The sequence below is a fragment of the Jaculus jaculus genome, chromosome X, assembly GCF_020740685.1.
Source record: "Jaculus jaculus isolate mJacJac1 chromosome X, mJacJac1.mat.Y.cur, whole genome shotgun sequence".
Lineage (NCBI taxonomy): Eukaryota > Metazoa > Chordata > Mammalia > Rodentia > Dipodidae > Jaculus > Jaculus jaculus.
The window spans coordinates 136,258,600-136,274,861 of record NC_059125.1 but is presented as its reverse complement, the minus strand read 5'-3'; the positions used below and the strand labels follow the sequence as shown (position 1 = coordinate 136,274,861).

Here is a 16,262-nt window from a genome sequence, read left to right as displayed (position 1 = left end):
GTTTGCCTTGGATGTGGGTTGGGAAATCATGGTAAGCCTCCTGTTTTACCTTTCCATATTCTGGGATTCAAGACAAGAACTTCCATTTCCAGCTAGACATACATATTTAAATTATGGGATATATGATACACATATGTGCCCAGGCTCAAGGTCACATCTGAAAATCAAAACAAAATCCACATATGCACTTATCATAAGCTCTTTCACCTCTGTAACCCAGAGAACAAATTCAGGAGTTGTCAGCAATCTCTTTATGAAACTGCTCTAAAGCAGTAGTTCCAGTTTAAAGCAAAATTGTTTTCTTTATTGCTATTTGTGAGTGTGCTTCTTGAATTCTGTCAACAAGATACCGAGATTTTTGGAAGGAAGTAACAGAGGCATAGACTACCATAATGACCATTGAAAACTGGTAGGCCTCATATCAGCAGAGGCATGACTACCTTATTTGCCAGGAACCTGATAGGATGCAAGTCCATAACACTGGGCTATACTGATTCCATGCAGGAACACCAATCTATCAGAAGTTCTAAACATGAAAATGTAGTCTGAAGTTTGAACATATCATCAGGTAGTACAAGGGGTCATAATGAGGTCACTGAAATCTGTATTTAAGCTGTGTGTGGTGGTGCACACTTTAAATCCAAGCAATTTGCAGGGAGGGGTAAGTGGATGGTTGTGAGTTCAAGGCCAGCCTGAAACTACATAGTGACTTCCAGGTTAGCCTGGTCTAGAGTGAGGAGATCCTACCTTTAAAAATCAAATAAATAAGTAAAATGAACTGTATAGACTTGTTATGGTAAAGTTATGTTATCAAACTGATGTGATTAGGAATCCACAGACATTCCTCTTGGTTGTAATCTGAGTTTGTGTTCCAGAAGGATTTACTGTAGAAGGAAGTCCTCCCTCCAGAGTGTGTCCTTCCCCCAGAGTGGGCAGTCCTCAAGGTGGTGACTTTCTGTAAGGAATCCCTGGGAGGAAAGAGCACATTCTTCCAACGTGGCTGTTTATACTGCTAACTGGATAGTCATTTTAGTATCATGCGCATTTTTCTAGTTCAGATAACCTTTGGGGTATTGGTTGCAAGTTTCCTTAGCCTTCCAACATGGACTAAACAGCAGCAGCTCTCCAGGAACCGTGCAAGCCTTCAGTGCTAGATTGAGACTACTGAGGCATCCTCCCACATACACTGAGAAATGACTGAGATCCTTGACCTCAAGCCTGCAGGCTGCTATGATATACTGTTTTAAGTCTGTCCTAAAAACCCTTTTTAATACAATTTATTCTATCAGTCTTGTTCCTCCACAAGACCCAGAACTCCAGATATCAGCTTCACATGGACAGCATGCCTTACATCACCAAGTTCAGGTTCAAGAGTACTTCTTAACCCTATTTCATAATTTCCTCATGATTCCAAAATCAATACCAGGTGTATTTCACCACTGTGGTAGGTTGAATATATATCCTGCATGGATCAGGCACAGACACAATTGAGCTTTTGGCAGTATTTTCAAAATCATGGAAATGCAGAAGGTTGACATTCTTTCCCATGTAGTCACAATCCTGTGCTTGCTTGATTACTGGAAGCTGATGCAGTATAGAAAGGAACTCTCACCACCAAGGGCCTTAACCTTCACATACCTGAATGTGGTTTGGAAAGACATGGAGAGCATGTAGGAGAATGGGGTACAAAACATGTAAAGGAAAAAAAACCTCTACAAGGAAAATATGATACTCAGATCAAACTCAACATGTTGTGAGAACACTGCCATTAACATTCCACTCCTTTTCATTGATACCCACAAAATCTGTGCTCTAACAATCACCACAAACCTGTTCTGATCAGCCCCAATGTTCTGCTACGGTCTAGTCAGGCTCCCTGTCTTCTCATATTTCACCCTTATCCCTTTCACACAGAGCCACCACGTGCTGTTCTGCTTTCTATATGAATATTTCCACATACTACTGAGGAGAAAGCCTTTCAGTAGCTTCAGCCCACAACCTTACCCCAGGAAAAAGAGTGCCTATAATTCAGCAAAGTCTTTTCAGTCTTGGGGATTACATAATCTTCAGTTGTTATTCATATTCATTTGGTCAACTTTTCAAAACTCTTCCCATCACACACCTTCTACATGCTGGTCTTTTTATAAAGGAATATATGTGCACTTATTAAGTAATTTATTTATTTGAGAGAGGGACAGTGAGAGAGGAAGTGACAGAAAGAGCATGGACATAGTAGAGTCTTCAGGTACTGCAAAAGAACTCCATATGCATGTGCCAACCTGTGCATCTGGCTTGTGTGGGCCCTGGGGAATAGAACCTAGGTTCTTTGGCTTTACAGGTAAGCATCTTAACCATCAAACCATCTCTTGAGCCACACACTGGACTTATACTTCACTTTAAGTATATCTCCTTTTAGAGGCAAATAAAGAGTCTATGGGCAGTCTAGAGGAATGATTCAGCATTTCACAATGTTTGCTGTACAATGGTGAGAACCTGGCTTCCCTAGATAGACACAGGTTTGAGTCTGGTTATATCAATCAACTTCTCTTTGCTGGGGCAATATAACCTAAAAAAATAAGCTTAAAGCCGGAAAGGTTTATTTTCAACTAACAGGGTAAAGAGAAAATATGTCATGACAGGGAAGATCTGACAGTAGCTGAACTTCAATGTCACATCATAACAGCAACATGGAGTAACTAAAATGATTCACAGGAGGCTTAGACTCATAACTTCAATGCTGGACCCCAGTGACATACCTTCTATAGTAAAGCTATGCTCTTACCTCATAAAAGTTCCACAACTTTCTTCAACAGCACCAACTGGGGATTAACGATTGAAGCACATTAAAGTATGGGGGACATCTAAAATCCAAGCTACTATACTGAGCTTGGTCAGACAGGCCTGTTATGCCAGTGCTGATTTAGGTTGAGATATGAGAAATATTGTTGTTCCCTGCTCAGCTTGTCTAACCAAAAATCAGTGAGATCTACAGTCAGGGAGAGACTCAGTCTCAGAGTACTAAAGATAAAAGAGCAAAAGAAGACCTGTCTCTTCCTTTGGCCTCTGCATGAGTGCACAGGGAACAAGCATCTCCCTACACATATAAATGAACCCACCCCCCCCACACACACAGGTGGACAAAGGGTAATGAAAGTTAAGGCTCTTTATCTTCTAGGGTTGAATATGCCTTAGGGTCAATAAATATGTCTAAATATTTCCAAATGTCCAAGTTCAGGAAAGTGCCATGGCCAGAAAAGTCCCTGTATGTTCTTCCAACATCAATATTACACACCACAGTTTAGTGGATCTACTCTCTTAAGCAACAGTCTGTCCACACAATGTCCAACCTCAGAGAAAATGTGAGGAGACCTCATTTAGCAAACCCTCCTGGAGCCTTTTGAAAATTCCAGGCTATTGTTCCATATAGCGTGGCATTTCTTCCTTTTAATTTCAGACCCTGATGAAATATTTTAAGCTAACATTGTCATTTTCTATTAATGCATATGCACTGTTTGGGTATTATTGTGAAGTTTCTTTATGTGTATACAGCGTTCTTTGATCTGGCTTATCCTCATTGCTTTAATTTTTACCTCTCTTTCATCTTTAGTTACATCTCCTTCCCTTGACCCCAATATTTATTTCTAGTAGTATACGTAGGGTTTATATATAATTCTTACTGCATTCGTATACATTTTTTTTTTAATCTTTAGATTGAATTCTCAAACCCACCACCACACCTTACAATCCGCCTCCAGCCAGGTGGCTACAGATGCAAACTACAAACTAATAAAACACTGAATATATTGGGGGCCATCTATTTAAGCTACCACAGTCACTGTTTATCACTCAGAGCCCAAAATTTTACTTTACCTGTGACCTAGGACCACATATTCTACAGTCAAGTTTCCTTTCTAAGAACAAGGTCACTAGTTAATCAAGACATGCAAAGTCAAATTCCACCTGACCCCTTCTCTATGGCAAGAGAGCCTAAGGAAAAATGGAACCTACTACAGCTTTTAAATTATCAGATGGAAATGTTATCCTCAGTAAGGTAAGATTCCTTTCCTTGCTGAATACCTCTGTAGGACTTTCTGGTAGCCATTGATTTGATGGTACTCTGTTTTCTCTATTACCTCAAACTCTATTCATACACTGATGTTGAGGCATATTGCAAGGGTTCAAGACACTTGCAGAAACAACAAGACATTTCAACTTTCAGCATTTTGCATAGGATTCAGGACTCATAGAATCTCTTACTGTGGATGACCAATGTATGTTGGAAAACTGACCATATAGAAGGTACATTTCCTACAGTAGGTAATTGGTAAAGAATTTCCTGCATTCCCATCCTAGCTCCTGACAGTCAGAAATTGCCAGATTTTATCTGACAGTCACAGTTCCCATGTAGGTAGTCTCAGTCTCCCTCTCTCTCTCTCTCTCTCTCTCTCTCTCTCTCTCTCTCTCTCAATCTCTCTTTCTCTCTCTCTCTCTCTCACACACACACACACACATCACACTGAGGAGGGATCATAAGTCAAGTCTAGAGAATGCTAAGGTGGTTCCTGCTGCTCCTATTATCCTGTAAATATAACTTGCTGGTAAGCATGTAGGATTTTCACTGGGCACAATTAAACTCAAGGTCAAGAGCCACATCCAAGTGTGGGGTGGCTATATTGACTATCTGAGGGAATTATAAAATGATGCTTTTGGGGGGCGGGGTTTCACGGTAGGGTCTCACTCTAGCCCAGGCTGACCTGGAATTCATTATGGAGTTTTAGGGTGGCCTCAAACTCATGGCAATCCTCCTACCTCTGTCTCCCAAGTGCTGGAATTAAAGGCATGCAGCACCACGCCCAGCTTACATGATCCTTTTTAATGACACTCTTCTTCATCAAAGGCTGATTACTTTTGTACTCACAGACCAGGTAATCCGCCATTATCTCTGATTTTCTCTTTAGAATATCATTCTCTGAGTTTTCATTTGAGGGTGGAGTCTGGGAGGAACTGGACCTTCCTACCTCTGGGCCCTTGATTCCTTTTTCACGTATTTTATATGCAACACATTTACAAGCATTTCATCTATATACAGCTGCCTGAGTGTACTGAGGGAAGACTCATTGCAGAGGAAACCCTCAAGACCTTGGATCTGATATTTGACATAGCTCCCTTCTCATGATTATGTCACTTATGTTTTCCCCTTGGCTGGATGAGGAAAATTAGTTATGGGACAATGAAGTTTGGTTAATAGAGCAGGTATTTGGGATACCTGCACCAGCAAAATGAGGTAATTTTTACTCCTTCAGTTTGAAGTACATTGACTTTAGCCACCATGACAGCTGTACTCATTCCTATTCTGGTTGGTATGAATACACTAGTAAGGTGCCCCCTGGCTCCCTTGCAACTGTTTGTGCCCCATCATTTCTACTCACATTTGGTACTGTTCCACTGTCCTTGAATTATCAAGGTTTTCTGTGAGTCTACAAACCCTTTAAAATAACTAAGAAGTTCATAAGGTACAAATTTTCATTGAACCAAAAGACTACTGATACTGAGGTTAATCTTTCCAAACACGTAATTAATTTGGAAACATGCTTTATTCATTCTAACCAACTAGGGGTATGGGAGTAGAATTTTCCATGAGTATTTCCCCTGCAATGTCATTTTTACCTTCACTCTCCTCTTTGCTTCTTCCCCTTTGCCCTCAGCTTGGCTTTCACTGAATTCTCTTATTTCAAGCAGCATGGATGTGTTTGAGATGTATAGTTTATTTTTATCATGTATTTTAGTTATTTCCCATTTTGTTTTTTCACACTTTCTTACGTACTCATTGCACTATGAAACCATGTACCTCACATTACATTTCTTTAAGGCCCATTCTCTCTGTAGCCCTTATTCTCCTCTCCTTGCTCCAGTGATTGTGTTGTAGAACAGAATTATTCCCTCTCCCCCAGAAACCATTAAGTAAATGTGCTTAGCTCTTCAGGAAAGAGAATGTCCTCATAATTCTCTCCCCTGTCCACAACTGCCATTATACATGTGGACTCAAAAATAGTTGTTGGTCATGATTTCCTTATGAAGGCGACAATCCTCATTCTGTAACTCATTATATTATAGAAGATCTCATGTATGCCACATGGTACCTAAACTCCAGATAAACTTAAGGAAGGTTTAGAATTCCTATCCTCCTACCTCTGCTTAAAAATTGTTGGGTTATAATCAGTCCTTTCTCTTTTCTTGGTTTTTGAGGAACTGTCATGACTGAAATCATTATCATCTCCAGATATTGATAACTTTGTACCCAATAACACAGGCTGACATTCATATTAAGGGCTGTGTTAATGAGACATATGCTTTTTTTTATTTTTTTTAACATTTTCTTCATTTTTACACTAAATTTCAGGATCTTTTTACTTTTATTGGGATTCTATATCTTACTGTTCAATTAGAACATGCTAGAGATGTTACATTCTATATCACACATAAAAATGAAATGTTCATTAAAAATCCTTTTCATAATGGAACATAAAGTATTTTCCACTTAACGTACAATTATTGTTTCACCCTTTGGAAAGAGACCAGATTTTTACCTTTTATCTTTCAGGGTGAAGGTCCCTGTAAAAACTGAGATAAGGGAAAGAAATGTTTCAATTTTAATGAACATGCCCAGTGCAAAATCTGAAGACTTCCCAAGAACAGATGTTCAATTAGTGTGTGCATAATGCCTCATCAGTCATCAAGAAATTCAATATATGACCATTTATTTTCTGTTTATTCTTTAATAACAGGAGGAAATGTAGACACATTTTAAAAAAATTGGTTAAGAAACACTACATGATTAAGACCTACACAACTTTCAAACAATGTTACTTTCCCACAGATAAAAGCATAAGGAAAACTGAAATGTACATTTCACAAAGAAAAAAGTTGGAATCACATGTTGGGTCATGATTTGCAGAGACATTTAGCATACCAATAACTGGGGACTAACTCCACAGTGCATGACCCATTTACATCAACAAGGAGGGTCTAATGGGGAGGGTAGATCATAGATGAGCCTAAACAATGGTACCAAACTGCCTGTATTTGATGAAAAGAAAACTAATAAATGAAATTAAAAAAGAAAAGAAAAAAGTTGGAATCACTCAAGTTGGCAAATAACAATGTACTGTTTATATTCTGAACTATAAGCAAGACTTTGTTATACAAATCAGAAAATTTATTTTAAAAATATATTGGTAAGTGAGAAGAACAAGCCAGAAAGCAGGTCCAATCTCAAAGGAAATGAGTAACTCAGGTGTCAATTCTTCTTAAGGAAGAGAAACTTGACTTTCGAATATCCCAGGGCTTCCCATGCCTCCCTCTGCCACACTGCCGCCTTTGCCTTTTTCTTCCTCATCCCACCTGGCATCTTCATAAGGGGGTGTATCACTGCAGGTGACATATTCATTGTACTTGTGCAGAAAGTCCAGGACATTCTCCATACAGGTTTCAGTATAAGCTTTGGGACCCCACAGGAATTCGTAGATTGGAGGATTACTATCAGCAACCTGGCGGTACTCCAGGTACTTTTCCTGCACTAGATCTTGGGTGAGGACCTTCCTGGCATCCCCAATGATGATGTGTGGAATCCCATCATAGATGCCTATGTTATTCAGGAATAGCCAGATTTTCTCCTCAGGGGCACAGCGGCGATTTAAGTAGATGACACTCAGGACAGAAAACAGAATCCTCCTGGTGGGGAGGCCCAACTGGCTGTAGTCACTCCCATCATCCTTGAAATGTAGTTTGTTGACAAGCTTTAATGTGTTGGCATTTGGCTGCTCTTCTTCCAACTCAAGGCCAAAACCCATATCCAGGTGTTGGCAGGCTGTCTTGAGGATCTCGGGGAAGTGATTCTTGAAACTTTTGTTGACAACTCTCATCATTTCTCCCCTCACCAAGGGTTGATTCATTTTGTACTTGATGAGCATGTATTCCATCAGCTTTTCTGTCTTGGTCTTTAGAAGATCATACTTGGGGTCCTCACTGGAAGAGAGAAATCCACTGGATCTGGCCCTGGAGGTGACTTGGCCCTGGTCCACTTTGCCAGGCCCTTTCAGACGGATACCTGTACCAGCATTTGTGGGGCACACAGGTGACTGCGACTTGTGGGGGAAGCCAGTAGTAGATGTGCTGGGAAGACCATCTACACTAGCAAGTGCAGAGAAGGAGGGTGGCCCTCCATCTTCTGCCGCTCTGCCCTGGGCATCATTGAGCTCCTGGCGATGAACTCTGTTTTGGTTGTATCTCTCTTGAGCATGTGCCTTACTCTTCTTTCCTCGGGGCATGATGAGTATGGTCAAGGATGGAGGCTGGCAGGGATGTTGGTAGCGGAGAGGGTGACAGGGAAAGCTGCATCAGGAAATGGAGACACTGTGAATCCACTGAGCACATTTGCAGGCTTTGCATTTCATCATTCCTGTCCTCCCCTTCCCTGATTTCCATAAGTGCAGTGCTCTTGAAACCCAGTGCCCAGTGTCCCTCCCTCTACCCCTCCCCACACACGGCTCTCATGACTGGTATGTACTGCTGAGATAGAGCCACACTTCCTGTCCTCTACAGTCTAAACCCTGCAATGTCCACTCAGACAAAGTCTTGAGATACTTGCTTGATCTAGCAACATTCCCTGGGACCCCGGCAATGATAGTTTTCAGAAGCTCCTGTCCACTTTGTTAACAAGGTTTCCAGGACTCTGGGAATGTATTAAAGCCATTTCAATCTTCATGGTCATTGTTTTGTTACTCCATCCCTTATCATTCTTACTTTGACAAAGTGTACTGTTTAGCAATCCCTGCTCTGGCTACTGTGCACACATCTCAGAATGAGGTTATCTCCCACAGGATGTGTCCATGGCCATGATCACAGCAGGGTCAAGCTTCTAAATGCCTTTGTTCTTTCAGGAATTCCATCCCTTGTGATCACTGAGTGTCCCATATATCAATCTGCTCTGTTATCAGGGAGCTGGTACAACAATTCTGCTACACAGAGCTTGCCTCCCTTTTTTGAGAACACATTTCAAGGAAATGGAAGAAAATCTAGTTTATGTAGCTTGTACATAAGCTTCTGTGTAATTTCTAGGCTGCTTCAAGGTTCCCATTCACATTCCACCCTTGTAACAAAGGAGCTTGATCAAACTTTTTATACTAATATTTTCCTTGATTTCCTTTTCAATGTTCATCTAACAAAAATTCCTATCAGTATGATATTTTGAACATGTATGTATATATTGAATTTTTTAATAATATTCACCCACATTGCATACATTCATCCCACCCATTCCCCTGGCTTGTCTGAATCACATAACCTGCTTATTTCTAAATTATATTTGATGTATATTTATTCACATTTTCATGCATTGTTTCTAAAGACAGGTTCTCATGCAATTCAATGTGCTCTCAGAATTGAAATATAGGCAGTGTTCATCGTAAACATCCTGTATTTGGGGCCCCATCTCTCCAGTGTTAGGAAAACTGGGCATGCCTCAGGTGTGCTTTTCCCATGCTACTCTGCACATTGAAGCCAGGGCTTCATCCATGCTCGACAAGCCCAGCACCAAATGAACTACCTCTTATGCATGATTGCATCACTTCTTGGATCACGATAGTCACCAGTTCTCACTATGACCTCCGTCTGTGGTGCACGCAGTCACAGACCCCGTGGGAAAATTAACCAACAAGCCATGTGTGCTCATTTGCCCCCTCTGAACACAAGTTGTTAGCTTATTTTCACATTTTAGGGAGGTAGGTATAGGGTGCCTCATCTCCCAAACTCCCCTGAGGAGCTGGCGGGGATGATGAAGTCAGGCTGCTCTAATGTTGCCCAGTGTCTTCCCAGGGAGGCCTCGTCAGGGACAACAGTGTGGAGCGGGCGGCTCAGCGTGCACACAACCTTGCTCGCACATGTTCCACTTCTGACCAAAGCTTGTCTAAACGATGGCCTCCGACTCGTCCTCCTGTCTTCTCTGGCTTCTTCTCATGTTCCGGCTGCCCTCCAGGAGACCTGAAGAGCCAGAGTCCATGTCGCCCCCTCCCCTGGGAAAGCCAGCCCACTCAGCTAGTCTTAGGACCTAGAAAAGAACCCCGGACTGCGAGAAGAACGCGTTCTGTCCGTAGAAAATGCGTTTTCTTACCTCCTCCACAGACCACTCCTAGGACTCAGCGGCTGCCGCCAACTGATCAACGGCGGCCAACGGAGAGGAAGACACTCTCGCACTGTCACGCAGGAAGTGATGCACAGGAAGTGACGGAGGAACACTTCTGGTCACGGGCCGGCTCTCACTGACAGCAGGTCCAGCTTGCTAACAAAGCAGTGTTTTGGAGTCAGGATGGAGCTGGGCCTGGACTTCCTCACTGCACTCATACACATGTTCCCCAGGCCCTACCCTTTGTTCAGTCGGCTGCACCCTGCCCAACCTGCCTGACACTGACATGACACAAAATTGGCCACACCCCTTCGTGGACCCTCCCTTTCCTTAACACTCCTCCTCATCCTTCCCCGAATGCCTGGCTCCAGTGGACATGGAGCTCCATAGCTTGGCTTATTATTGGTGGAAGTCCTTGTCTTTTCTTCTGCTGTCTATCATAAGCAGTGCACTTGTGCCTACTTTTGCACCACTCCTCCTCAAGAATACTTTCTCAGTCTTGAATACAGTGCTCCCTGCCTCAGGCACCCATGATGGACAGTATGCCATGCCCCACCACATACCTATCCCTCTGTTTTCCCATCTCCTAATCCAAAACAACTGGCTCACTGCAGTGAACATTCAGGTTCACGACTAGTCTCTTATATTGACAATCGTGCAGGAACTCTCTTTACTTAGCTTTCATACCGCTGTAGATGATTCCTCTACCCAGTCCGGACTCAGTCTGTTTTACACATGGTCCACTGCCAGAAACTCTTATGTGTCACAACAGATTGTACCACAGCCTCGGTACCCTCAGTCACACTCATATCTCTTTAACAACTTCTCCACCTTCATCATTCTACTGCTCCCCTGTGGCCTTTTGAATATGAATGTAAGTCTTTGCTATGTCAGGAAAGTTTGATTAAGCATATGCTTCCTACCTAAATACTTAGCACTCTGCTTGGAAACAGGTTTATAAGTGAAGGTGGAACTGTAATCCAGCCCTACTCAGTATAAAGAGCTATTTTTGATAAGGTTTCTCGTGTTTGCTTATGGTTAGGCATTTGTCCCATCAAAAATAGTTTCAACAGGGGTAATTGGTACACTGGAGAGGAGCACTTAATATAATGAATCTGACCTCATGAGTCTTTGTCTTTGGAATGTGTTTGAGTGAGAAATATAAAATCACTTGTTACTTTGGTCTAGAGAAGCCTGACAGTGTTGTAAGAAACACTTGATAGGCTCTTCTGGCATGTGCTCGGAAATTGTAAATGCAAAGAGAACTGTGGACTGGCTTAATACGTTTTCAAGGGGGAAAGTGAGAATACTGTTGGTACAGGGCTTTTGATTTTTGGAAATAGCCTAAGGTCAAAGTGAAGCCTGGATGAAATCCCTGTTTGGAGCATCAAATGTATAAAGGTGAACCTGTTCCTGGTGCTGGTGAGATGTGGAATGTGAAACAAGGATATAATTCTTCTGTGGGGCCCAGTAAGGCCTTTGCATGAAGATGAAGCACTTCCAAAAGCAAGGGCTAAGATACCACATACCAAACAAGGCTGAATCCCCTGGATGGAGACCAAGTAAGGCCATAGTATGGAGCTATGCATGTGGACTGTGGTTGCAGGGTAGATCTGAAGATGTGTTGGATAAACTAGGAGTGTGGATCAGCTGCCATGTAGAGCTTCTGGAGCTGGATGGAACTTTTCACAGGCTCTCACCACCCCATCTTGCATGATGCAATTGGCAATACGGAGAATTTTGATAACTTGTGTGAGTGTTGCACTTGAACTTAGGATGTTTGATGCTTACCTTCTGGTTATTGATTTTTTTCATTGGTTCAGTGACTCTATAGTATACCTTTTTGCAATGGAAATGTTTTCTCTATTCCATTATGTGTAATAATGTAGAGCGCCAGAAGCTAAGAGACAGTCTTAAATTTCAGGTGAGTCATGGAAATTATACAAAATTAATCTTTCATGGAAAACTATCACATTTCTAAGATATCTGAACTTTGAGACCAATTATCTTCCATTTTATTTTTATTTATTTACAACCAGTAAGGGGCAAATTGGGAGACAAATTGATAGGGGGGGGGAGGAGAATGGGCACACCAGGGCCTCCTCTTCTACAAATGAACTCCAGTCACATGGGTGACCTAATACATCTAGCTTTAGCTGGATACTTGGAAATCAATCCAATCTGATAGGCTTTTCTAGAAAGCACCTTAACAGCTGACCTATCTTTCCAGCCAAAGCCATAGGAGGTTTGAACAGTGCTTAATTTGGTAAAGACTGGGGTCTTATGATTCTGAAATGTTTTATTTTTTATTTTTTTTACTTTTTACATATCACACGCACACAAATAAATGTTATACCCTTTTATTACCTCATACCAGATCCCGTTACTCTGGGGGCCCTCCTAAGTGGGGTTATGATATTTGCTGTGTGGTCAAGAAGGCCTTAGTCAGTCCTTGTGTGGTATCAGGGGTACTATGTCTCAGGATGTTCATACCCACTCTGTGGCTGTTACAATATTTTCACCAACTGTTTTTCAGTGTTTCCTGATCTGAGTTAGTGTTGAGTTATATTTTTTGGATAGATTTTTAATGATCGCCATATTTGTCACTGTTGCCCTTGAACTGGAAATCAGGTAAGCAGTAAAAGCAGTACTATTCATTTTGCAAATTACACTATAATTTCTCCGGAACCATGGAAGATGGGTAGAGGTGGCATGTGTCATGGTGAGCACTCAGCTATCTTCTTGCTTTATCAACATCTTCTCTGTTTTTACTGCCATCTCTAAAATAGCACATTCTCCAGCCAAATGTGATAGCAGCTTGTTTTAAGGGGGTATGCAAAGTTATTTGAAATTTTAAAAAAGAGTTTATTATTTGAGAGTGACAGGGAGAAAGAGGCGGAGAGAGAGAGAGAAAGAGAGAGAGAATGGACATGCCAGGGCCTCCAGCCAGTGCAAACAAACTCCATATGCATGCACCCCCTTATGCATCTGGCTAACATGGGTCCTGGGGAATTGAGCCTCGAACAGAGGTCCTTAGGCTTCACAGACAAGCTCTTAACCACTAAGCCCTTTTTGAAATCTTTTTGTTGTTGTTGTGCAAGCCGACTGTTCTTCTCCAAAGTGCAATAGGGGCTTCTGTCTGAATTGTACTAATATCCTGACCATGGGATTCTGACTTAGTTTCCAGTACCAGATTTAAGTACTTTTCCATGGAGTGGGCTTCAGAAAAAAATCAGTGAAACAGGCTGGGGAGATGGCTTAGCAGTTAAGGCACTTGCCTGAAAAGCCCAACGACCTAGGTTCAATTCCCAAGGGCCCATGTAATCTAGATGCACAAGTTGGTGTATGCATCTGGAGGCCTTGGCTTGCCAATTCTGTCTCTCTGCTTCTCTCTCTCTCTCAAAAAAAAAAATTAAAAATTAAAGAAAATCAGTGAACAATTGGTTACTCACAGAGACTCTATGCTACTGTTGGACACATAAGCATTTCTTGTCCAGCTGGTTGATTTCATAGTGTACCGGGTCCCCTACTTATTCATGCTATTGGTGGCCACTGCTCTCCAGCAGCTTCCATAGGGCTTTTAAGTACTTTGAGGGATAGCCAAGAGAGAGTGTGTTTCCATTTCATATCTAGTATGGCATTCTGATGTGTTATGAATGAAGACTGTGGTATGTTTAGCAATGTGGGCTTACTTTTTGTTTCAGAAGGTAAAAAAGTGTTTTGGAAATGCCCCACATTGTTTTTCAGACCAGCCCCATCCCTGTCCCTCTGACTAGCAACTCACTGGGGGGAAGCAACCCATTTCTGTGCCTGGGATGTACAAGCAAGAGACAGAGTGGTATTTGCATTGAGATTTTATCATCATGCTTTTGGGGCAAAGAGCATAATGTGGTGGTTTAAATGAAAATATATGTCCTCCTTAGCCTCTAGGAGTGTTGATTAAGGTTAACCTTCCTCATTAAGTCTCCAACAGCCTGATGAGGAAGAGTTTTGTCACTGGAGACTGATCATTAGGTGTAAAGAGCCTTTTCACATAGCAACTTCCAGCTCTTCTTTGGGGATGCCAGAATCTGTATCACTCAAACTTATTGCAGGAAAGGTATCAGATATACTTGCAGTTTTACAATAAATTTTGATCTACAACAATATAATCTCCTATGGAGGCTAGATCTCATGAAAAACACTGCCAGGTGAAATCCATTGTTTTTTTTTGTTGTTGTTTTTGTTTTTGTTTTTGTTTTTTTTTTTTTCCCCAAGAGCCTTGAACCCATGATGCATGGACAGCAACTATAGGCAAAAGGGATAAGGCCAAAGGAAGATGATAAACCAAGTCCTGGTGCTCTGCCTGCAAAAAAACTCTCAGAAATATGTTCCTTCTTGTGATTTCTTGTGACTGCTTAAAATATCTGAGCAGTGCTCTGATATGATGGTGCAGAATGTGACTTTATATCTTACAAAGAGCCTCAGTAATTAAAATCCAGTCATGGAGGTGACTGTGAAGTATGATGTCCTCTCATATGCTCTGGTGGTTGGCCTGAGAGAAGAGTCAGGCTTGGCTTATAGGAGGAGATACACTAAAGCCCAGGGTGTTATTGTAAATGATGGCTGCAAAAAGAATAGGGCCTTTGGGGCTATGGCCCTGTTTGTTGAACTGGAAGTCTGTGAATGTTCGTAAGGCATTTGTAGGCTCAAATTACAAAGTGTGGAGCCTTCAGTTTGAGTCTCCTGCTTCCCTGTGGATGTGCCTGGGTGTGTTTGTGTATGAGAGAGAGACAGAGAGACAGGGATACAGAGAGAGAATGTGTGTGTTATAGTTGGGTTGTGGGTACATGTGGTACATACTCGTATGTGTGTAGATATAAGCTCCCACTGTGTAATTGCAGAGGTCATAGGGAGACACAGATCCTATACTACTGTTTCATCTTAAATCCCCGAGGCTGAAACCTTCACTGAACCTGGAGCTCATTCTTTTTGTTTATATTGACTAAGCAGTGAATACAATTCATTGATCCACCTGTCATGACTCACTGCAAAACTGGTATTATACGTTTGTGTAACCATGCCCAATGTAGCAGTTTGAATTTAAAATGTCCCCATAGACTAATATGATTTAATGCTTAAATTCCAGTGGGTGGTGCTGTTGGAGAAGTGTGTGGAACTCTTAGAAGATGGTGCCTCATGGAAGGAAGTTTGTAACAGGTGTCCAGCCATGAGGTGTTACTTGCCAGCACCTGGATCTGTAAGCATCAATAAATCAAATCCTTCCCTCATACTGGTGCCTGGTCTGGAAGTTCATCTCAGAGAACCTAAAGCTATATGTTACACTAGGGAAAAGAAATCAAGATGTAATCACCTGTATCATGATATTGTTATGCTTTGCCACTGTCGAAGTGAATGTGAGTACCACCTGTAGCCATGTCTTTCTTGCCATGGTGGACTATAACCTGAAAGGGCTGGAAAGATGGCTTAGTGGTTAAATGCTTGCCTGTGAAGCCTAAGGACCCCAGTTCGAGGCTCAATTCCCTAGGACCCACGTTAGCCAAATGCACAAGGGGGCCCACGCCTCTGGAATTTATTTGCAGTGGCCATGGAAAAATTGTACCAAATGGTGTCAATGCTGGACTAAATCTGATGATGGAATATATACTAGTTTGAAATCAGTTACTGGCAGGAATGTGGAAATTTTAAAAGTTTGGACGACAAAAGACACATCCCTTGTTTCATGCCATGTGTCTGGTTTTCTAATGCTATTCTGCACACACTGTAGCTCAGGCTTCATTTTTGTTAGGCAAGCCCTCTACCAAATGTGCTATATCTCAGACACTTTTGTCCTTGCAAAACATATCACTTTTTGGAACAAGTGGGTGTCCAAGTCTTACAATAACCTCCATCTATGCTACAATTAATTGCAGACTTTATAGGAATTTCTGATGAAAAGCCCTGTGTGCTGTTTCTTTTCTCTCAACAAGCTCTTTCTTAAAATACTGTTCACATTTTGGTGATATGTAGGGTATAGAGAGGTTTATGTCTCAGAATTACTGGGGATGTAGTCAGTCTGCTAGATTTTCCAGTGTCTTCCAAC

The 16,262-nt window shown here is 41.8% G+C and overlaps 1 protein-coding gene across 1 annotated transcript; it reads right to left on the bottom strand.

Moving 5' to 3' along the window:
* Window positions 1-7,307: 7,307 nt before the first annotated feature.
* On the bottom strand, window positions 7,308-8,327 carry LOC101611958 (melanoma-associated antigen B2-like). The gene has a single exon (XM_004653816.2). It carries the CDS (start codon window positions 8,325-8,327, stop codon window positions 7,308-7,310), a length of 1,020 nt encoding a protein of 339 aa, XP_004653873.2.
* Between the last annotated feature and the right edge of the window lie 7,935 nt (window positions 8,328-16,262).